A 25013-nucleotide genomic window follows, 5' to 3' on the forward strand; every position below is an offset into this window, starting at 1 on the left:
CAGTAGTAGTAGTAGTAGTAGTAGTAGTAGTAGTAGTAGTAATAGTAGTAGTAATAGTAGTAGTAGTGTGATAGTAAATTTGAATATTCGCATGTGTTTTTATGAAAACAGTCATCACTGTTTACAAGGTGATTCATTTCCATAGTTCATGATATGAGATAGATTTTAAATATCTTTATACAAGACAATGCCCAATTTCAAAACGGTAACGACTGGAAACGCTGCTTGTGACTTGTATGAATCTCTGTTTAGCCTCAAACCTATCATAAAGACTAAGAAAACAATATGAAAGCAAAAATATATACTTAATGGGTCTTTTTTTTTTCAAGAACACAGCCATTAAATTCAATGATGAGAGTACAACCATATTTCAGTAATTATTGATCAATAAAAGATACAGAGTATCAGTGTGCACCCAAATTGATGTAGTGACTAAATCATGTGACCAGATTCTGTAGATTATTAGCTTAAACAGTTAATAGTCAGATGAACATTTTCAATTTACTAATATTATCACGTAGATTTTATTATTTACTGATTGTTCTGTTAAACCAATTGAATGAATAACTGAACAATTGTGAGAAAACATTTGATCAGAGGGATGATAGTGATTATGATTAGATACGTAAATAAACAACCTTGAAAAACTGAAGCGTGGAAATTATATCTGATATGCTATGAGTCAACAAAGTTAGACATTTATATTCGTGATTAATAAAACCTACTTAATTTATTAAAGTATGAACTCGGTAAGTTACTTTTAAATTAGCAAAATATAATTTTATATTACAATCGAATATAAATTTGCAACACCAGTTTTTTTAGAATTGGAATGACTCTGTTACAGATGGTTTGTGTGAGGGTTTGGTTGAATTGTTTATTCATGAAGAACTTTCTTATCTACTTATCCGGTATACTCGTTGAGAGGTTGTGATTTTCATAAGACCACATTATTTTCTTGTACAATTAAAACACAGTGTCAACATGAGATTCACTTTCATGAGCTTTATCAATAGCAATTAAACTTCTGTGTTATATACCATAGCTAAGAAGTCTTAAACAAATTATACAAGTGGGATACGGTCATTCAGACGACCGATAAATAGTGTTTTTTACGAACATTGCCCATTCAAGGAAAATCTAAGTGAAAAATAGATTTGCAAACTATAACTAATTTGTTACATAGAAGAGCAACGGCTCTTCAAGTAGGCATTCAACGAAGAACCGATCTATAAGTATCCAACTAAAGAAAGAATAAGGCTAGCAAGGAGAGGTAAATCAACTATCATTGTTGATCGTGGCATTTTAAATTTGTGAATTGTGTTTACACAGTGAGTTATTGATCAACCATCTGTGAGTTTCGACCACTTAAAGTTTGTTTAGAAAATGGCCATTAATCAATGTAAATAAAACCTATGAAATTTAGAGTATCTCAATCTAGTTGACGTATGAAAACAAATCTTCATATACAGAATTCTTCTGTTTTTTTAAGCTGTTGAGCCCATGGGAAGGGGTTCCAGAATGTAGGGTTCTATTTCTCTACTAGTAAAAGGTAAGCTCCATCACATATACAGTTAGATTTTTACAACAGTATCAGTCAGCAAGAAAGTAGTTTCCCCTCGCTTACCTATATAAATCTCGATAGTACTAGTTTACAAGACTAATATCAAAACAGTAGATGATTTCATGGGTAATTTATACTTGGAATAGTACAGATGTTAGCAGTAACTATAAATTCTTTATATCCTGTTTCATAAAACGCAGTTATTATATAATACGGATCTGTATCATTTCCACTAATAGTCAGTCGATCGAATGTATTCTGTAAAATGAATTTTAGGTAGTGTTAGTAATGAACTATATCCTCATCTTGAAACCATATTTGAAACGCCATTTTTTAAATATCTTTTAAGATATTTAAATAATTCTACAGTTTTAAGTATCCTAGACGTTTTGTTATTTGTGGATAAACTAGTCAGTGACATTTTCCTTGTTCATTTGTTTAGTAAATATCCGGTTGCTTAAAATTGGAACTGTTAGTTTCTAAACAAAACAATTTTTTAATCCATCACAATTAGTGACATTATTAGGAGGAAATATCATTAACAGATCTTTGTCATAAACCCCTTGAAGAATTTTCCATTTATGTATTATGGTGTGAAATAATATTTGGCTTCCACTTTTTTATTTTATTTATAACTTTAACACTGAACTATAGACCTACGAAATAATGTACTACAGGGCATTTGTGTTGACTTTCACATAAACCCCTTATGTAATTGAACCTCATTTTACTGAAGGGTACATACAGCAACATATGAATGGTCTGTATTCCTAGAGGAAATCTATTTACTAATAAAACAAGATTAGCCATAGAAGTAGATTTGCGTCTTATTTAAAAGCATTGACTGATGTTTAATTAGTGAATGGTTGTATTGTACTTTTTTGCATAGAAGAAAAACAATTATTTATCCATACTTGAAAGAGATTTCGACTTACTTGACAGAAATAAAAATGGTTGGTTAAATAAAAAAGAAGTTCAGAACTGTCTTACCTCGTTTGGATTCGATCCACGTTATACTCAGGTAGGTGTTGAATTTCTTCTCTGTGCTATTCGAACGGTCTTGTAGTTCCATCTTTTTTATTTGTTAGTTGTGGTATGTGAATGGGAAAATTGAAATGCAATCACATGCTGAGCATTTAAAAGGAAATTTTCACTACCGAACACAGAACAATCACTTGACATGAAATAAGTGACATTTTTTAGAATAAAAGTAGGAAATTGAATGCTGGATTTAGTGATTTGCTATCGGTCTACGAATGACCAGCACTTTTTAATTTTGGGTCAATTATTCGGTACTTTAGTTAAGTGGCAGACTTCTTAAGAGATAACTTATAACCTAGATCCTAAATATTCAAGTATAAACACATTTAACTAATGAGGGAAAAAAGTCAGTCTTTCTTAGAACAATTTAATAAAATCATTTTTATACTTATAAGGACAATAAGAATGACATTCATTACCATTTGAAACAAGTAACAGCCGAAGCTGATTAGTCATGGACAAGACATCAAAGAAGAAACTTGATTATGGACACACACATTACCACATCTTTATATATATATAAGCTTTTCAATAACTTCCGTGTATCAGCTAAAAGTTCATTACATCCGACATACAGCAAACATAAATCGAAATCACAACATATTAATTCACTAATATATATCAACAATCCTAAGTCACTGATCAAGTTTAATAGGTTATTTTATTGACTGATAATCATGTGAATGACAATGTATAAAATCACAAAAATCATTTAATTGGTGGAAATTTTACTGAAAAGTGTTGTGACTTTTGCCCTGTTAATTATATCACATGATTTATTCGTCAATCAGAACACGACTTATACAATCTTAGCACTATACGAAACCAATGATGTGTTGACCGGTACGAGCAGTCTAGAGTCCTTATTGGTCCTTCCCGTCTAGCCCTGCCTGTCGAGTTAAGAACACAACTCCTACTGTATGAATCATATACTTCATATATACTTGGTTTATATACAAACAAACCATACCACATAATACCATAAAATAAAAAATAACAATTATACAGGACCGAGCCAAAAAGTGGCTGTGACTGTAAGAGACTATAATTAATAAACTGGGTATAACCTAAGAATAGTAAATCGTATAATAATAGTCAATAGGTCAAATAAAAGCTTATGATAAAAGGAATATATATATATATATATATATATATATATATATATATATAATCTGGTTACTTAACAGTTATACAATAACAATATACGTAACAATGGTCCATAAATACTTCCTAGCAGTTACCATTCATTTATTCTTCTTCATGATATAACACAAAGTAGAATTAACCAAGTGGATGATTCTAGGTAACACATTTTAGTAATTTTCATTGTTGATTGAAGTTAGGGGCCGAACTGTAAATATATCTCAATTTATAAAAAGGACAAACGATTTTAAATTTAAAACATGAAGTTCAGCGAAGGGATGGCTTTTCAACGAATTTATTATCAAGTTGTACAATCGTATATATATGAAATTTTTTGTTTTTTGTAAAGGTACTAATTCCGTGAGGAAATGTGAACACAATTAACCAAGATGACGCAATAAAAGATTATATTACTAGATTACGTAATATAAATAATAACAATAGATAATAAGATGATTAAAATGATTTTGTTATAATAATTAAAGGTCATAGAGGTGTAAAAATAAATAAGGTGATATGATGAGTATTCACGAATAAAACGATGAGAATATAAGACATGAGTAAAGGGGGAATGCAGTAATAATAATAATAATAATAATAATAATAATAATAATAATAATAATAATAATAATAATAATAAGTATTATTATTATTGGATAATCAAAATAATTAAGGCCAAGGTAACGATAACGATAAGACGTACTTCTTTTGTACGCTTAGTTCTGGTTTAAGCTCCTGGATGGTAAGAGCTTCGGCTATTTTTAAGAGTTGGATACGAAGAAATCTGGGTAGATTTGAACGAATCATATAAACAACCTTAAAATCAAATTGTGGATCTGTAAAATGGTTACAGTCGATCAGGTGTTCAAGTATAGAACTCCTAACTGCTTTCCTTTCACCCTTATAGAACCAAGCTGGGGTATGTTCCCGTATCCGAGTTGAAAGCGAGCGCTGGATACGGCCAATGTACCTTGCTCGACAAGAGCGGGTGAACCGGTAGATATATACGATTGTACAGCTTAATAATAAATTCGTTGAAAAGAGATCCCTTCGCTGAACTTCGTGTTTTAATTTTAATGTTTAAATGGGAATTATCTGTCAATATTTTAAATTTTACAAGCTGAAACCGTAAGAAGATAGGTTTTATAAATTTTTAGGTAAAGAAGGATGATTGTAAAGATGTCAAACATAAGTAACGATTTGTAATAAATTCCTTGATTTCCTATTCAAAAGAACAATGCAACCTCTGCTTCGATACTTATCTAATTTACAGTTAATAGGTAAACAACTCTTAATTATTTACTTGAATCTTCCCAATGATGTTTAGGACTGCAATTGATCAGTCTCTTATTAGTATATGTGCATATTGCCTCGATATTGCCTTAATTCACAAGCATTATAAGAAAAGATGGATAGTGGCTAGCAGTCTGAGGTTGTAAAAAGTATTGCTTGGTTTGTTTTTATCGCCATATATAATTAGCAAAAAATAATATTCGCTGGTTTGTCTCTATTTACACATTGTAAGTATACGCAAAATGTGTAATGTACTCTTAACATGAACTCGTCTACTTATCAAATAATTACTTTCACATCAAAACACCAATTAACTGCGTTTGATGGTGACAGCTAAACTTTTAATGAAATCTATGGACATTTTTATGTCTAGCATCCAGAGATACAGGAAACTCCAATCACAAACATTTCTCTTCACATGAAACTAGTTATGGTGTGTATAAATGTGTAGGAATGGGAGTTTCAAGAAGAGAATTTCCTTTGTTTAACAATCTCTTTCTTTACTGTAATTCTACCGTTATTTCGATTATTTCAAATCCAGTAATTTTCTCATCTTGTTAAATTCTTCGTTATATGTTGCAGTTGGGTCTTTAATACTTCTACTTAAAGCTCAACTAATCCAGTATCAGTAATCAGAGCATAGTAGTAATTATGGAAGCAGTCCTAATGTGTTGTTAGTTACAATGGAATTTTACTTCATGTCGGTTTCAAAACAGTTTCTATCCTCTGAATTGATTCTGATAATACTTTTTTTTAAAATCAAGATTAACTTATAACTTGTTCAAGTGATTTTCCTGTGATGAACACATATTTCAACCTTTTACTGGACTATCCTTACCAAAAAACTGAATACTTGAACTACGAAGTATTTACGTAAACAACCACATTTTGCCAAATCATTATTTTAAGTAACGGATATTTCTGTACCGACACTACTGTACAACAAAAGCAAAAATTCTCTAACGCGTTTTGAATTTAATGTGACTAAACTCTGTTTATAATAATTGTAATTTGATGGTAATATTGTGGCAAACCGCACAGGATGAAAATGTGTCAAAAGGGACTAACCAATTTCAGTCCTAAACATTTATGAGAAGATTCAAACAATCAATACAAATAAATTTTAGTTTATTCTTTGGAAGATAATGATCCACAACGACAGCTAACCATATTATATCATTTTAGAAACACTAAGACTTCCAAATATCCTTGCAAGTGTTACACTAATAATGATCAGCGAGAAATATTACTTATCAAAATTTTGGACAGAAACATGTCTTTCTTAACCTCGTTATTTAAAAACAGACGTCTAAAATAAACTTCAATTAGAGATATCTTTACATTTTATAGAAACTTGTAAAATCCTTCAGGTTTTGTATTTCAACATGTTTGAACACCAAATACATTTAGGTATGTATGTGTTATTCTGTTGGCTCTTTATTAGTAAGATTGGGGTTCATCACTATCCAACAGCAGATGGAGAACAATCTGAAAACAGAAGGTAGTGGTAAAGCATTAAATCGTATTTTAGAGTCTTTCAGGTTTTATTCGCTGTTTATATAATGTTAGTCAATGATTGAATTTACATTACGTGAGCAAAATTTCCTCTAACTATATAATGAATACCTTATGCTCATTTAAGGAGTTCATGGTACACTTCGATGTAAACAGTGATGACAAAATAACAAAAACAGAATTCCTTGAAGCCGCGAAACAAATTAAAATTGGGAAAATAACGTGAGTTATGATACTTACCGTTTTCCTTTGTACCTTTATCATCAATATGTTTGTAGTGTAATCCGAAGATGCTATGAAATGCTATACGACTTAATCTAATGTAATAATAGAATGTTCCCATCTTGCCACCCATTTCTCAGGTTTTCTTATGGCTAAAATTTCAGGGTTGATTTCGATCTGGTAGACAGTGATCAAGAAATTTCTTTCTAAATAAACAGTACTTCATTATTTACTGACGCAAAAATACTTCTATATCTTGGAATATAGCCTTAGCGAAATTGCAACAGATGATCTGAGAGGTTGGGAGACTTAGGGGTGGATAACTGATGGTTCTGAATCTCAAAGTGGATATGAAAACACAATATGCTGTGTCATTATCAAAGTTCGACTTGATAACTTCGAGGAAATTGAGAATTCGGTGTCTTGTTAATGATATAATATATATGTATGGTCTCAATGAGTAGGAAATTAAATTTCTAACGTTTCATGTAAGCCACTTCCCCAAATAATAAAAATAAATAAACGAATTGAGTTAACAGTTTAAATAGTGCAAAGGACACAGTAGAATATATTTAGTTAAACCAAAATTAAAGTAGGTCTGATCATGCTTATCTTATGTCATTTCGGTCAAGGTTATTTCATTGTATCAGACATAGTTATGTGTATGTGAAAAATGTGATATATTTGATGTAGGAGAGTAAGGTTAGGAACGTTTGTACGTTTATTAGGCGTTTGTAATGTGAACAGGATTAATTGCTTGGATAAATGATCCATATTGGATGGATCATTAGGCCTTTCTTTCTGTTAAGCTCAATAGGGTTTACTAAAATATAAAGGGCTTCAGACATTCACCTTTGTTTACAATTGTAAAATCCTTTGGGAATTATTAATATCAATCTGGTGTTTGCTAAAAATAATATTTACTGTTATTGCTGATTTGATTTGTATATTGCCTAGATCTACAGGATTATTTGGAGGTCGTTTTGTGTGACATAAATGTTGTTTTACTCGAGTCATGATTTTACGAGAAGACTTACTAATATAGGATGCATCTTAATCTATACATCCTTGTCTGTAGATACATTTCTGCATCGAAGTAATTGGGATTTCATCTTTCATTCAAATTCAAGCAGCTCGACGTGTTCTTTATTTTATAGAACGGTTTAATTCTGTGTAATCTGACGATTCATTTATAGTTTTTCTCTTGTGCCATGATGGTATGATATAATCAAGTTACCATCTCATGAAAATCCATTCAATTTATTACTATTCAACTAAAGAACATTTCGTTTTAGTATATTGTGACTAATATTTTTAGGAAAATTATTAAACTATAAGATGTTGATAACATTTTTGTGTTCCTTTTGTTTCTCTTTACTTGACGTAATCTTTAACGCCCGTTTAAAACGTTTAGAGTCAAAGAGATTTTTGATTTGAGTGGATGTGATGAATCGAATTCAATTTATCAAGTTGAGTATTTCGGTTTGCGGCATGTGGTGGTATTATGTAGGCTATTTTGAATTCGTTTCAGTATACCGCTTGTGTATTGAGACAGGGTATATGCTGGAATGTTTGTGAAATCCACTATGGATCTAAACAGGATATGAGGTTTATGAATTTTTGGTAATCCATAAAAATGTGACGTGGTACAATTCGCCAAAAATATTCTGCTTTGAGTCCTTTATACTATTTAAACCCCGTTTATGTAATTTAATTATTTTCTTTGATTATTTGAAGAAGTGGTTTACACGAAACGTCAGAAAATTAATTTTCTATTCATCAGGACTTTAGAAATACATTATTTTTATTATTAACAAGATACTACAGTTTAGTATTGACAACAGTCTCATGCCTTCATTAAGAAGTGATTTTTGACTCCAATAGCTTTTATGTATTGTGAGAGAGCATCCTAAAAGTCAATGAATAACTGTGTTAGATATAGCGCTAATAAAATCTAGCAAAACATGAATGGATTTCAAAGATTATCAGGCATGTTTAGAAGAATTTGTTCTAAAAAGAGAAAAAACGTCAGTTTTCAAACAGTATACTCGTGTACAACTAATGTATTAACGAATTTTATTCATCAACACTGTAAATATGTTTTTTTTCAGAGTGGTTTTATGTTTGTTTTTATTCCAGTGATGCAGAAATGCGTTCAGCATTTAGAAGTGCCGATAAAAATAAATCTGGTAAACTCGATGCCTATGAGTTGAGGGATTTTTTGAAAAAACAGAAAAATGTCGTTTCCATGGATCTCTGTACCAAGTGGATAAGACAGAATGATAAAAACGGAGACCAAAAATTGGATTATGAAGAATTTTTGAAGTTTGTTCAATCCATGTTATGAAAAGAGGACGTTGGCTTCATTTGCTCACCTTTACAATACTAAAAACTAATATAAGACTAAATACTTAAAAGTAGCCATTTGTGTATTTTTTAAATGAACGTATGAATAAATATTGAAAGTTATCTGGGGAGAATAATACTTACAGTTATGCAAATAACCATTATCATTTTAATTGTTCTCTTAAAATTTACGTTTATAATGTATGAGTTTCTATTACAATTAATGAGGTTTATTATATATTAGATAGCTTCTTTAAGTTATATAGTTAGGATATGTTCTTCATGAAAGTTAGAACTAAGTATCTGCGTTATCGTAAATTGATACTAACGTGTAAAAATCATATACCAGGCCTCTCAGAAACGAGCTCGATACCTACAATTATGATGGGAATAAGTCCAAACTGGAACTTAGAAGGAGCCTAGAATAAATTGCTTAAATTAAGTGGAAAACATTATAAACCAAATCAATGAGGTTGAACGAATCGGCAAATTATTTCATTTCAAATCTGAGCCTATGAACAAAATACCGTATTGTCGTTACAATCATGTGTAACTGTAAAAGTATATCTAACGAATTTTTCTTAGATTTAAAACAATACACTGCGGTGAATAACCAATACATTTACTGTACAGCTAAATATTTTATTTTGTGTTTAAACCTATCATAATAATACAATACAATTTCACACTGCGTACTTCGAATTTGAGTTATTTATTGTATTTTGTCGAGGTTCTAGGCTTATTGGGATTAATACCATTTCAAATTCGTATACAATATCCGCCAGCTGAAAATCTAGTTTCAATTATCATATTAAAATCCACGATGAGTTAACTAAAGCACAGTACGGTAAATGTGTTAATGTTCAGTTTGTTTCTCTCGTTACCATAAACCGCAATAAATACCTCATAGATGACTACCAGGGTAACGAAGGACAAATTCGAAAAAATCAAACACAAAGCGGTTTTCAATCGATTGATGGGATGATAATATATAAACAGTTTAAGTGTTATATCACCATACCCATTTTGGTTACCAAGAGGAGATTAATCTTGCAAAAGCAGGTGATATTTTTTTATAGTAAACCGATATAATCTAAAGAACTACTAGAGAGCAATGAGATTTAAAGAAATTTTTCAATCATCTTGGAAAATCCCCGGTAGTATGGTTCTAAAATGTATAAAAATATAGCTCAAGAACTTCATGAAAATTTGGATCACTGGTTAAATGATGCAACTCTGTGTTCAAATCCGTATGGGAGGGAGTTTTGAGCTACATAGACAACCAATGATGTTAAATTTTCGGCAGCCCTCAAACTAACATCATTTCACCACGAAATTTATCACTATATTATTTCGTCCCATTCAACTGTTAGTCTAGCCAGTCAAGTACTTTAAAATGGAGAACAGTTCATAATTAAAATAAATATTATGAATTTGTAGCTACTGAAAAAACCGTAAGTAGTGCAAACGAATAAAGCGATATATATATATATATATATATATATATATATATATATATATATATATATATATATATATATATATATATATATATGCTTCCACCCATAGATCATTCTAGGACTACTTTGACAAGTGCTCCTTTAAATACATGTACGAATCTCTCGACAAGATCATTTAATTGCAAGTGGTAAGGAGTTTTGGTATACTTAATGATATTTAGCTTTCTTTACCATTGGGAAAACTGATATGACGGGAAGAAAAGTCAGAATTAGATTGATTTACTCATTATGATTTTTATTCAACATTAATTCCGTTTTAATTCAATGTAACGATTATTCAGTATAGTGTTTGTTTCTATTTTCCCATATTACATTTTATTCTGTATAATATACAATGTTCTTGTATTCTAATGCACATGAACTATTCTCAGCATATGATTTGTTATAACTCTGGGTATTATTTATATATGTGATTTTATTCTAATTATTAATCAAAAATAAGTATATGAATTAATATATAAATGAGTGTATTTTCACCTAGGGCAGTCGTGTTTTGGGGGTTAATAAATCTTCACTTATACCAGTCTTTGTGTTCTTACTTTCGCGACGTGGGAATCGCAGTGGTTCCTCGGTTTTACAAGTATAAGTGATAAGCGATTCCGACATAACAATCAGCGACGACCAGATATAACAAGTAGCGTCCAATCGACAAGACATATCAGTGGCGACGGAAATTTCGGAAAAAATAGAACTCATACAAAAAACGATGACTGATCACCGCACTAATAATCATGGGTATCAATGTGCACCATTATTTCAAACTTTGGACTAAAATGAGTTAATGGAGAATGTTCAGATGAAATTTTTCTTAATTCATCTAAGAGATTCTGACTGTTTAGATTGATTCCATGTTGAATTGGTGGTCAAATATTGATTCAATAGATGATGCAATCTATTCACAGAATTTACAGAAACACTGCAAGATCCAATCATCCGAAGAAATGACCGTAGTGTAGGCACTGATATCTGTTTAATAGAATCTGTATTATACAAACCTGCTGGATGACCTCTTTTGTAAAAAAATAGATTCAAGACACTTAAAAGACTCACGGGAAAATCCAAATTTATATTCCTGTAGGTTAAAACCAGAATGAGACATTATGTGAGCACAACATCTAAACGAATCATCCATTAATTTGGAGTGGGACCAACAATTAGTGTTATCCAGACAAGCTACCGAACCCTTCACAATTCTACAACATTGTATCCACTAATCACAGTTGGTTTTGAGCCGAACGTTAATCAGTTACACTGACTAAAGCCGTGATGAGTTTTGATAATTAGGTCCATGCCGTTGCTTCTGTCCTCGACATCTAATCAAAATACAAAAACAGCAAACTAATCTTCCTTCTTTAAAGAAGGGTTGAAGGTCATAACAATTTGGTGATGGAGACTCAAATGGAGATGATAAAAGATGACTGTTTTATTTGGTCAAATAGAGTTACCACTGTCTCAGGAGTACAAACACAGGCTCTTCAAGAACGGTGAATTGGAAAATTAACGGCAAAATTTCATCTTTAGTCCACAATTGTGCCAGAGCAGAAAGATATAGAATCATCGCTTCGTACGATCCGGGAGTTTGATTTTGATGCACAATGATCACATTCAAATTACGGTTTGGCTGAATAGATGTTTTCCGAGTAGAGTATGCTGCTACTGTTGAAGAGAAGGTTCGATTGCTATTACAAAACTGGATCCCATGAGCATCAAAAGTATGGAAATTATATCTTACCAAAATATACTCGTGAATATATGAGTTATGGTGAAACTATCGGGATCTTAAATAAGATATTATGTAAACAAATATCCTGATTCTATAACCAGTATAACTATCTCCAATTAATGAAAACCGATGTTTACCTTGCATAAGCCGAGAGAGCTTATTTTCAGTCCAAACCATTCAAATTACATGCTTTGCATTATGACCAGTTTCAATGTTTACTATTTGCTCTTGAAACTCAATCGTTCACGAAGACCGGTACTCGAACGAGACTGCCATCACATATTGGAAAAGAAAACCAAGTGACGCTGTGAATGGTTAGTGAAGAATGTCAATACCTGGTCAACCTAAAACATGATGCCGCTACGATAAAAATTAAGGAGTATAGCCATCAAGACTCAGTGCTAATTACATTAAACTAGGTAGAAGATTAAATTTTACAATTAGTAGCTAATACCAATTCAAGTCTGTCAAATTGTCAACAAATTAATAATTTTGCGGCTCGAGGCATCTCACCATAACTTGACACTTCAGAAATCAAAGATACAACATATGTTACAGAATTGGTTTTAAGGAAACGGTTTGAAACTAGGATGAAGTAAAGCTTTATCAGAATCGAGAAGGCCAGATGAAAAATATATGGACATATGCATTCAGTGTAGCAAATAAAACATGGTACGCGAATTTACTAATAGGGGGAATTTATATATATACTGTATATAGCTTCGAATATTACACTTGTTACTTACAAGGTATGGAATGTAGTAGGTTTCTGACCTATATAATCCTAGAAACACATTTGGATTGATCTAATGTGCTGTTCAATTCAGTGAAAATTGTTTTGCCCAAACTTGTCATATAACAGGTGAACATGGTTTGGAGAGTAATAATCTTCTACTGACTTCCTTTAATAGTAGGATTCTTTAGACCTAACCCATACTCCAGTCAGATAAAGAAGTATTTCGTGATAATTGAAAATGAAATAAGTTTGTCCTATTTTGGTATGATTTGAGTTGAATAAACCTGTAGATATTCAAACCACCAAATAACTTTAAAGTTTGATAACATGTCAATATACAACTTGGTTATACCCCAATATTTACATTAACATACTTTCTACCTTGCTGTTACTTCGTCATACATCGCGTGCGAAGATAGGTAACATATATCTCAACAGTATGTGTCCGATTTCTAACCATTATGTCCAGTATTCATCGCAACAATTTCGTTTTTGGTAGCTTAGCAATACTGTTAAACCCCATACAAGTGTGCCTCAGAGCTTAGTACAAGGACCTGCACTTTGAATGTTTAACTAACATTAGACAGTAGATTTCCTGTTTGACTAGACTGGTAGTTAGGCAAGGTATGAGTTATCTGTTGCATATCGCACTCTGCCGTAAAAAAATAGAGGACCCAACAAAATGCTGTTTACTAACAAGAAACAAGGACGTTTAGAGAAACACACATTCCAGATAACGACTACAATATCCCACTGTAACAGTTAAGAAACCTAGGACACTAATATCTCAAGTGTACGAGCTGAATTAAAGCAAAATAAAATATTCAACTTGTAAAACATTAGATGTCATTTCAAACTACCCAAGGATAGTTGATTAACTGTTTATCTTCAAGCACTTCTGTGGCACAATGGATAACGCTCGTGACTACGGGTCAGCAGACTCCACAATTTTGCCCCTAAATGCCCTGGTATGGTTGAGGGTGAAGAGAGTCTGCTCTCCTTCACGAACTGCTCTCACAGGGTCACGTGTATACAGCCACTGTTAGGGAAGTCCTACCCACTACCTTCTCAAAGTGGGGGTGTTGTTTACGAAATTAAAAGGACGGAAAGTGAATGTCCGATGCTCTAACTGGGTTGATCCATCCAGGGGCAACCGGGCGGTATCAAAGCCCCCATACAAACCAATAATAATTACTACTAGAAAAACTACTCTTGCTTCAACGCGCATTCGGACAAATCATATTCACAACCACATAACATTCGTTTTTATTCCTTTTATACCGCGTCATTTATATATTACCCCTTATTCTCATTTCGCGCATTTTATTTTCCAACTTATACAGCAGCTCGCCTATGTTGAAAACCCTCTCCTATCTAAATGATCTCAAATCACCGACTGGTCGAAAGTTGAATGCTACCACCGAATACGAACACTGAAACAGTCTTTGTGAAACCACATACACCATTCAAACTGGTCTCCTTCGAGACTCGCACACTAATGTGGATAGGACAACAGATAGGGTTGGCGATGTATTTAGAAAATCGCAACATCGATTTCAGTTTCTGTTGCGACTAAATATCAAACCGAGCTAGGTTAAAGGGTAGCTTCCAGCCCGCTGAAAAGTATAAATGAGCATTGGTTCAAATTACATGTCATAAAAATGGAGAGTAATGTCGCTTGCGGCTTCGCGAAACGTCCAGTTTATGAACACTGGGTTTCTGTAGGCTTCTTACAACTCACTTAAGCCCGTCGGTCTATTTAGGGTGACCGTGAGTTTGACCATAATCGTAGACTTGTACGTTATGAGATTGTGCAAGCTTGCGTAAGGACCGAGAAGCCTGGTGGTCAGAACGTGCTAACGAGTTGGAAACAGCAGCTGCTTCCGGTGACTGCCGGAAGCTCTTTCAACTCATTCGAGTCACTGGTAGAAAGAATTCTGGTGTGAATGAAACGAACTATGAAAATGATGGGATATCAACCACTAACATGTGCCGATGTCTTGGACGATGGGTAGACTTTTTCGAGCAGCAGTTAAACTGGTCTGCTGGTCCAGCAACATCGATCAAACTGTCTTGACCTCGATGCCCTATGACAACTGATCCACTCAACAAGGTGGAAGTAAGCATGGAACTCAAACTCTTGAAGTGCAACAAATCACCAGGTTCAGATGATTTACCTCCGGTCCCTTTTAAAGACAGTGGTGACCTTCTCGTTAAGGAACTGACAGAGCTATTTACAAAGACATGGAAGTTAGAGTCTTCCAACATCATGAAATCAGTCGATAGTTGTTCCTATTTTTAAAAAAATAAGGTTCACGTTATCTATGCAACAGCTATCGGAGGACAATTCTATTTCATTTGCGTCTAAACTATTGGCTTATGTCATACTTCGTAGATTGTTCAAAACCCAAGAAAGATTGACTGGTGAGAAGCAGAATGGCATGAGTGATGGGACCAATTCATGTATAGTGAAAGGCAGAGCGGCTTATATCAATCTGGGCCATCATTGGCGCCTTCGTGATGTTATTCTGGCAGTAAAATGTCGGATCTACAACGCGTCAGTGAGAACAGTTTGACTCTACGCTTGTGAGACCTGGCCTCTCCGAGTTGGGGGTTTTAGACGACTCTTTGTTTGATCATAGTTGTCTGCGAAGGATTGCTGACATACAATGGCAACACCATGTTAATAATGCAGAGATTCAACATCTTGTGTTCGGGCACAGTGACGATAATCCAATTGGTGTCACCATCTTGAAACATCGACTTCGGTGGCTTGGACATGGTTTTACGAATGTCGTCCCAGAAAATTCCACGTCGTGTATTATTGGTCGATGCTGGGACTGGTTGGAAAAAGGGGAGGTGGTCAGTGTATGACATAGTGTCGTGACAAGAAAGGATATACAGGACTGGTTTCTGTTGGTCCCTCACGACTCTCTAGTTGGGTTTCTAGAGATGGTGCAACATAGTGGGTAGGGACGTTATCAGACAATGGCTCAGTATAGAAGCCAGTGGCGATCCTACCATAACTTTCTTTAGAAAAATGAACGTAACTTGTTTAACTGAAAGAATTCTTTCTGGTTGTAATTTTCCTAACCGAACTGTTTTCCCCACTATTGTTATTATTTCACTCTCACACACTAATTTCTGTTCGTTGTTGTTCTTTTATTATATGCACTTTACATTCACAATTTCATTATTTTGTGGTGCCCCCTAGTGCCAATGTTTATGTTTTCAAATAAATAAATTGCAGTTCTTACTGACAGACGTAGGATAGTAAGAAACGGGATTTGTTTTTAGCGTTAATTTGTCTTGGACAGGACACATTTTATTTACGAAACCAGTTGTATTTGGTCTAAATTTGTACCACATAAATTAACGTTTGGACATATCATACCTTATGATCCATGGGAATAGGGTTAAAATGCAGATACATAAATATAAAGCGTACGGGCCGCGTCAACTTGATATACTTTGCATTAACATAATGGTCAAAAACATTAATTAAATGACAAGAGTGAATATAGTGAGCCCTTCAATAGTCAAGCGATTAAAGAAAAGTGTAAACACAGATGACAAGTACTCAGTAATAGGAGACTTATACTTAGTAGAAAGTACGCTAATGTAGTCGATTTTGTGTTTTACGGCAAAATACCTCAAACCTCAAATTAAGGATAAATTAACTGCTTCAGTCAGGAAGCTTATCATTTCCTAAATGATTTAGATCACTAGTCAATGACTTAGGTTGATAGTGTTATGATCTGGTCAGCCTTCACCAGGAGTTAAACATTATTTTTTGTCCTTGACATAAATACGAAGATAAATGAAATTATCGAATTCCTTTCTATTTATAGTCTACAGGTTTACATCCTATTCCATTATATATGGTTGTCTACTGTTCCCATTATTTCAACAATGTAGCAGACAAACCACTATTCACAATACGGTTGAAAAGCAAAGGAATAAAATTAGAATGTTATTAGGTACATCGAACAATTGTACAGTTAGAAAAATATAAAGCGTAATAAATCTTGTAGGCATAAAAAAGAGCGATACCTAGTATAGCAAGTTGAACATTCAACAGCAACATCACCATAGACGTGTGATACATTCTGATATAAAAGTTTATGATAAAATGCAATCTTGAGAGTAATGTTTATCAAGGAGTTCAGAAAGTGTCGACAGGAACATTTGATGACTGGACAGGATGGAGCGGCATACACGATGTATTTTCTATAAACTGTACACCAGACTGACCTTCACAAAAACTAGATGGCTCCAATTTATTATTTTGATCCTCATTTTCCTGATCCAGTTGAGAAATATTTTCCACTTGTTCTTCATTACCCAGTAAATTAGACTCTTCGTTATCTTCTGTAGGCTGTTCTGGTTCTGGGCACCCATCTAAGAGACCATCACCCCAGTCAATTGGAAAGCGAGTAACACGAGGGTCTGAAGCTATTATATGTCGTTCCAGCTGGAAATTATGATAAATTCATGAGAACTTAATGAAAAAAATAGAATTCAAACAATTGAAACGGTTGTTTACCACATCATTTTAAGAAAGCTTTCTTATCAAAAGAATTTAAGTAAGCATACTACTAGACACGGGTCCATACATTTTAACTGCGTAATGACAACAACGAAAGCCAAGATATAAATTTTAGGTTATCTGTTTGTGTGGTGGGCTGATAATGGTTAAATAATGGGAACCACAGAGAGATAATATAATTTCTAGAACGATATTTTGAAAGTCTTTAATTGATACAGAACTGTTAAATGTTTTCTATTTAAGATTGCACTGAATTTATCGCAAGGTGAAGCAATATCTAGCTAGCAAATCTTCATCCTTATAAGATAGCAAAAGTAGTTGGTTTATTCGATAATTTCCTAGTAAATGAGTACATACAGACCCACTAATTCATTACACCGTGCTATGAGTTATTAATAGATAGTTTCTAAGCTCTTTGTTTTGAATACTTGTTGATACACCGCATCAACTACGCAAGTCATAAACAGAAAACAGTGAGAATATTTTGTGTTATTTACTTTGGTACCATCTTTCGAGTTTTCGTTAATACCATCTGAAAGCACAATATGCCAATACAAGTAACTTATGAGTTAGCTTCAGTCTGTGTGTAAACTTGTTTATGTCGGTGTTCATGCTACTAAAAATAATGTACGGAATGCGTATAACATTTTCTGTCATATACGGTCTTTACAAAGATATTCCCCCATGAACTTTGAAGATTTTCTACAAGATTTGTGAACCTGATCTGACAGTGATAACAATGAATTTCTTAATACAACTTAATTTCTCTTCGGCTGTTTGGAAAGTAATAGCAAATCACCATTACAAAATGAGCAGCTCAAAAGAAAGTAGTCAATATACCAACAATTTGATTTTGTTGAATTAAATGAAATTGTTGAAATAAAACCTTTCCGTCTATTAAGCTACTTACCTTGTCTAAAATATGTGGAGTAAGGATTGGAGAGATGATTGAAAGCTAAGTATAGAATTTACCGAGCCATTGTTGTCACTTAGTTCGTTGACACGAACAAAAATGTTTGATTCAGCTAAAACTTTTAGCTTTAGATTTAAAGGTTGGCGATATGATCAAAGCTGTGTGCAAAGGCAGACTATGTTGACTAAGTTTTAGAATTTAAAATGGTGTAAGACATAGATGTATGCAATTTGTGTGTATTTTATTGTCCCCTTATTTGTAGCTTTGAGAAACTATGCCAGAAGTATCCTGACAGAAAACATAAAGAAACACATGTTTTCAACTTCATGAAATTCGAAATTAGGGCAACAGTGAAGAATTACATTTCGAGATACCAATTATTCAGAGCGATAGCGCAAACCAGTAACCACTTCTAAGTTCATGTACTAGGTTATAGAAGATATTCATTGAGTGGGGACTCAATGTTACCAATTTGTTTTTTTACTTAAGAATAGGGATATCAAGAATCAGACATTGTTATTATGTTCATCAGCGTCACAAAATTTTTAGATAGAACATTATAAATTTAGCTTTTCTATGCACTTACAGATGTCAAAATATACTTCAATTCGTTAGGGTTGCTCTTATTAGCTCCATTTATACTTTTGTACCGAAAAATCATGAAAAGAAATAACTAGTTGTCACCCATGTCCATAGTTATGACTGAGAAAGCATGCTTTGTATATTTTCCAATTGATGGGTATTATACTTTTGACATATATGCAGTTCTCAAATTTTAACTCACTTTATTCCGAAGATTAAAAACCTATCAGAATAGCATACATAGTCCACTATTGTGTTCGTGAAGTGTCCCGAGCTGATCGATTAAGTTAGCCGGTACGCTTAACTTTCAATTACTGAGTTATAGGTCCAAACGCTAGTTCCATCCAATTTAGTTTGGACATCTCCATGGTATTATTGGACCTTATATCATGTGCCTTAAACTAAGTACGTGGATCTACAGTTGGTTACTGAGGTGTAGAAATTACTACTACTTAGGCTGGAAAATGTAATGATTGTGATATAGGATCCATGTGTAGTTTCATTCGATTAGTCATGATTATTTAACGTCCAAAATTGTAGGAACTAACAAAAACAACAAATAATCAGCATTAGATCACAGCGCTCGTGAGTCTCATACCACAGATAATACAAGTCCGATTGGCGGTTCCGTACAGGTTTTAAAGCACACATTTACATATCAACATCCGGATGTAACCCAATTCCTTGATCTCCAGGTAGAAACATACCCAGTAAACCAAGGGAGTTTTGGTGGTCTTTCACTGAAAGGAATATCAAAAGGGTACATAGACCGATCTAAGGTTTGTTGCTCAAATACTCTCGATCGAGTTAGCTTTTGGAGAATTATGATCTGAATTGACTACATTAAGTGATGTTCGTAAAGGTTGCTCATCTTTCTCACGTTTTGTTCATTTTGTTGCACAATCTTAAAAATGAAATGTATGACTTTTTATGAATTGACTTAATAGTCAGAGACTCACTAGAAAGATAAAGATTTTGATAAGATCCAGTCTTTGAAGCCCTGATTAACAATCAAGAATGTTTGCGATACGTTCTCCTAATTGTGAAATGTTGCTTCATGACCTAGTACGTGTCGAAGTCTAGTTTGATCTTAGTGAGTGAAGTATTAAAAGTGGGTTGATGACTTCACTTACCTCAGAAGTTCTAATGAGTTCGTGACTGACCAAATCTCGAGACGAGAATGTAATGGTCACTTGGCATTTATCGACTTGTATATGAGGCACAATATCCGTTTGTCTATAAAGGGGTACTGATACCGCACAACAGCGTACTCAATATTTTTTACGGCTATGAAGAGTGGCCCATAATAAATTATATGGACAGGCCACAGGTATCTGATCACAGATATCTTCGAGAGCTGTTTGTGTATAGTGATGTATACTGAGGCTATACACAGGAATGGGGGTGAGGTTGTAAACCTTAATCGACTAGTGGTTGAGACGTGTTAAGCATGCATTGCGGGTTGGCATAGCAGTAGGTTGGAAATAAGACAGAGGTGCTCAGATCAAGATGGTAATAACTTATAGTCACTGACTGTTATTCTGTTCCGGATCAGTTGCAATTGAGCAAGTGAATTCAGTCTTTATCCTCTAAATCTTAACTTTTGGAATAATTCCATACTTTTTATTTCCAATTGGGTCCCTTTTTCAAAGAAGTTATCCCGATGCACATTAGTGCCAGATCCAGCCTGCAATATTACACTTAGGCTGTGGGAAGGAACAGAATATACATAAATGTAGGTCATAGTTCATCACAATCTTTTGCACCCTTCTGGATTCATGCTCAAATGGTAGGTAACTAATCCTTATAAAACAAGTTAAGATCATGAAAAAGTTTCGAAGCCTATTTTAGAATTTGTCCGTGACCATTTTTTAAAATTCTTTTAATGATAGTTATCTGGATTTCATTTGTTCGGTGTAATAATGTATTTGGCTTTTAAGAAGTATATGTGAGGTGACGATACAGCCCAGCTGCCCAAACAGAAGTGGAAGGGTTAGTACAGGCGGCATAAACATTAAACCATGGACCCGAAATTAGGTAACTGCCCCATATGCAAATAGATTGCCTATCACTGTTTTCGAAGGACAAAATAGCGAATAGAGATGCTTCCTTTAGGGAAAACTTTACAGATAGTGGGTAAAAAATCTGTACTACTATAAAACTATATCAGATAATGATTACGTATGAAAATGAACAAGCATATAAGGTGCGATGAACAAATCAAACAGAGAACTGTTTATTCAAGTGAACGTACTTCGTTAAGTAAAGGTTCAGCCGGCGGTTCAAGACGTAATTCTTCTGTTTTGTACTCATTGTTAACATAATAACCAACACGTATAAATTCTTTATCTCTGTACAAAGCTTGTATAAGCACAACTGTTACGCCAACAATGTCTTCATTAGGAATTATTTTTGGATCAGGAGCATTAGCCTCAAAAGAAAATTGATGACGACCAACTGGAATTGGACCAACTAAGATGGAATCCAATGTCTGGTCTAAAGCTGGGTTGTAGGCACTGCTAACATACACTAACTTCCATTCTAGATCTAAAGTCAATGAAAAACACTAACGGTAATATGAATTAATGTGGAAGTACTTGATTTTTTTAATAAAGCCAATTAACAAGGAGCACATTTAAAAGTGGAATACTGATTGAGAAAACCTGAAGAATGGAATATCTATTAACTCATTAGCATCTGACCCCCATGAAGTGTGGCTTATTAGATCAAGCAAGTGACAAATGGAGAAATGGTCTAAAAATTGCCTTACTAATCAAGGTTGGGGGATCAGGTGTAAACAAAACCAAGAAAACGGGTGTGCTAACCTAAGACACTTGCCTCTGTTAGGTATCTTAGATTTCAAGTGGTTGATGAAATCAGTACACACATTTTAATCTGACACAAACTACACTTGTAGATTAGTCTGGTCAAAAATAGCTATACACGAGTATTCACACAGAATATCCTACTTATTCGATGAAGTTCTCACTGTCCACTATCTGATTAGGTTCCGTATGATTTATCAACGGTTATGTTGAACTGTTGTAGTTCGATTTCTTATAGTTTAAATTTTACTGAAAATCTTTAGGTAAGATGTGGATATGGCACTAATTATTGCTTCAGGGGACTAGTTGCATCACAGGTACATAACACAGACAGTATACGGTCAAATTATGATGTTGGATTAAAGTGATTATTAGGAAGATTCCAGGTATGGTAACAGATTTACTATTACTACGGGGTTTACAAATACGACCGACACCAGACGAAAGGGTAGTTTGGGAAACCAGTGGCACTAATTGTTGTGTTGAGTGAAACTTACGAAAGGCTCAAAAACATCTGCATACACAAAATTAATCTGATTGTTGCCATACAAAGCCTCCTGCGTTTATTCACAAACCACACCTAGAGATTCGAGTGTTATGAAAACGGCTCTTTTGGGAACTGTAATGCTTAGGTGGCAGAAATAATTCGAAAAGTTTCATTTGATTAGCTGCATTACTTGCTTACATAAAATCGAGATAATCACGGATTGGATTTAATTTATACACAGCATTTTATGTGCTGCGGGAAGCAGTCAGTACTAACAATTGGCAACAGTTCGAACAGATTACAGCGACGCATAACGTTGGGCCGCTTGTTATAATCATCGTGATTTATCCTTTCAGTGTTTTGCTATGATGTTACTCAAGATAAAAATGAAGTGAGAAATGAACCTTCCGATGCGGGAAAGAACACAAGCTATTTCCTGAAATGACAATTCTAATAACATTTTAATGACAGGGATGGTAAACTGTCAACATCAGATCAGAGTTTCGAGTACTTTTTACATGCACTTCTTCAAATACCAGGATAACTTGTACATCTTTACAGCTTACGGCATCGCAAAGGACCTCTATGTGGTGACAGAATATCCTAGGATCGGCATCCCATTGCCTTATGAAATCGTCCTTACTTTTTAAGGATAGTTTTACTATACCTTCAAGTGCCATTTCCTGAAGATTTTAGAATCGCACGGCGGCGCTTGAGTTATGAAGATCGTGATAAATGAGTATGAGGTGTTGTTGGCTGCTGATATTTTAAGTTGTGGCATAAAAATGTATACTGATACGCCAAAAAGTCGTTTACTAGATATCAACTTAGTTTCATGACGAAGAAAGCAAAGAGAAATAACAATTTGGTGCTACTATTGATCATTAAAAAAGTATATGGGCTCACCATCATCTAGAGGTTCATGACACTCAAATGTTATACGGAACTTAAATGGATCAAAGAATGAAGCAGGGTTGTCCAAAACCTCAACATTACAAATGTTAACCTTCGCCATTAAGCAACCCCAGAGCGTAGCGCAATACGTTCGAAACTTTTCACTATCAATTTCTTGTTTTAATTATCAGATTGCACATGTTATTTCTGATTGTTATTAGTCACTCACGTTATTAGATGTAAGTTCATTCTATGTGTTAGCTGAGCTTCCTGCTCACTTTTTCTATTGTTGTCTTCTCTTCCATATAATCTCACTACTTCCAAAACCTCGGTTTTCGCTTGATGAGCTCGTATGCTGAATAGTAACAGTTTACCGACACCTCTCATATGAGACAAACTCAGGCAAGGGAAAGATCAGTAAATTAGTGTTGTATTAGGTTCCTTCTTTAGGGACTCCTTAAAAAAGTGCCTTGGACCAAGTCGGAAGACTGAGCCCCGAGACTCGTGGGGGCGTTGCGATTACATTCCAGTCTGCTGTATTGCACCTCGGGTTTCTGGTCATCGCCATCAAGGTTCCTGTTCGAATAGAACTTAACTAGAATCTCTAGAGGATACCCAGTTGTGCCTCGTATTATGTAAGTCATAAAAATTTCATTCACGAATTGCTTATTTTCTAAAGGGTAAAAATCTAGGAACTTACTGCTTGAATTCAATCCCGTGAACTGATTTTTTAAACCCCCTTCAATACGCGTCATAGCATTCTTATCTTTTTGAAGTGACAGAGGAAACATTATGCTTTCATGCTATAAAAGTGATCAGCTGATAGTGTTCACCGTCATCCTAAGATCCTTGTGTGACCAGACTACGGGTACAGGCACTTCCCCTATGCTGTACCTGTCTACCTTTGCATCCCTAAAGTATATGAAGACACATTTGGTCGCGTTAATAGGCATCACCCACTTCTTCGACCAGTTAATCAGAATACTTAAGTCTGTCTCAGGTGCACATGAATCTGGGTCTCCTGTTATTTCTCATCGACGTACAATATAAAAAGTAACGGACCTAGGACAGAGCCTTATGAAACTCCATCAGTACTGGTTTCTAGGAGGAGCACTTGGAATCCATTCCTATTATCTGTGTACGACCTACCAAGGAATCCATAATCCATTTTAGGATAGGTCTATCAATGCCTAAATTTTTCAGATTCTTGAATACTCTACTTTTGATACTTTATCGAGTGCTTTTCTGAAGTCTATGTCGACAACATCCACTGATTTTCTATTATCTAGAGCCCCTATCTATTGCTCACTTGCCATAAAAAGATTTGTTGTGCAAGGCGAACCTTTTCTGAAACCATGTTGTTCTCTGTCTAACAAGTTGTGACGTCCGAAAAGGTCACTATAGTCTTTTTGATTAGTTTTTCATAGTATTTTAACTACCACACTAAGGGATATGAGATTATGGCGTCAATTACATTTCGTCCGGACGAGTTTTTCAGCTCCCAACGCTGAAGTGGATTTTGATATAATTAGTACTTTTTTTGAAATAGCCAAATCGACTTGCATTGTCTGATCCGTCATAACCGAGGCTTCGTTGAGGTAAAGCTTATCACTTAACACAATTTCGGAGCATTATATTCAGAAACATTATGACTGAACCT

The 25013-nt window shown here is 34.1% G+C and overlaps 2 protein-coding genes across 5 annotated transcripts; one reads left to right on the forward strand and one right to left on the reverse strand.

The window, feature by feature from the left end:
* Nucleotides 1-727: 727 nt before the first annotated feature.
* MS3_00003190 (uncharacterized protein) lies at nt 728-10603 on the forward strand (the record flags this gene model as incomplete). Of its 3 annotated transcripts, none has more annotated exons than XM_051210913.1 (4): nt 728-749; nt 2457-2585; nt 6684-6778; nt 8918-10603. In XM_051210913.1, 4 exons carry the CDS (start codon nt 741-743, stop codon nt 9123-9125), a joined length of 441 nt encoding a protein of 146 aa, XP_051070940.1. In that variant the 3' UTR covers nt 9126-10603. The 3 variants fall into 3 exon arrangements, with proteins under 3 accessions (XP_051070940.1, XP_012797295.2, XP_051070941.1); XM_012941841.3 differs by having other exon boundaries at nt 741-749; nt 2454-2585; XM_051210912.1 differs by lacking the exons at nt 728-749; nt 2457-2585 and adding an exon at nt 4422-6542 and having other exon boundaries at nt 6583-6778.
* Nucleotides 10604-11021: 418 nt separating this feature from the next.
* Nucleotides 11022-23527, reverse strand: ASF1A_1 (ASF1 anti-silencing function 1). 2 transcript variants are annotated; one of them, XM_012941842.3, is made up of 4 exons: nt 23366-23527; nt 21402-21694; nt 17157-17577; nt 11022-11957 (listed from the first exon to the last, which is right to left on the reverse strand). In XM_012941842.3, the coding sequence occupies exons 1-3, from the start codon at nt 23472-23474 to the stop codon at nt 17269-17271; spliced, it is 711 nt and encodes a 236-aa protein (XP_012797296.3). In that variant the 5' UTR covers nt 23475-23527; the 3' UTR covers nt 11022-11957; nt 17157-17268. The 2 variants fall into 2 exon arrangements, with proteins under 2 accessions (XP_012797296.3, XP_051070942.1); XM_051210914.1 differs by lacking the exon at nt 11022-11957 and having other exon boundaries at nt 17064-17604.
* Nucleotides 23528-25013: the final 1486 nt, after the last annotated feature.

The sequence above is a fragment of the Schistosoma haematobium genome, chromosome ZW (genome assembly GCF_000699445.3).
Source record: "Schistosoma haematobium chromosome ZW, whole genome shotgun sequence".
NCBI classification, from domain to species: domain Eukaryota; kingdom Metazoa; phylum Platyhelminthes; class Trematoda; order Strigeidida; family Schistosomatidae; genus Schistosoma; species Schistosoma haematobium.

Bases quoted from the DNA above. Each gene is read 5' to 3' on its own strand.
- ASF1A_1 (XM_012941842.3), bottom strand. From the start codon at position 23,474: ATGGCGAAGGTTAACATTTGTAATGTTGAGGTTTTGGACAACCCTGCT. The intron at 21,695-23,365 runs GTGAGCCCATAT...CATTGACTTTAG, and splicing joins TCATGAACCTCTAGATGATG to ATCTAGAATGGAAGTTAGTG. The intron at 17,578-21,401 runs GTACGTTCACTT...CATAATTTCCAG, and splicing joins CTGAACCTTTACTTAACGAA to CTGGAACGACATATAATAGC.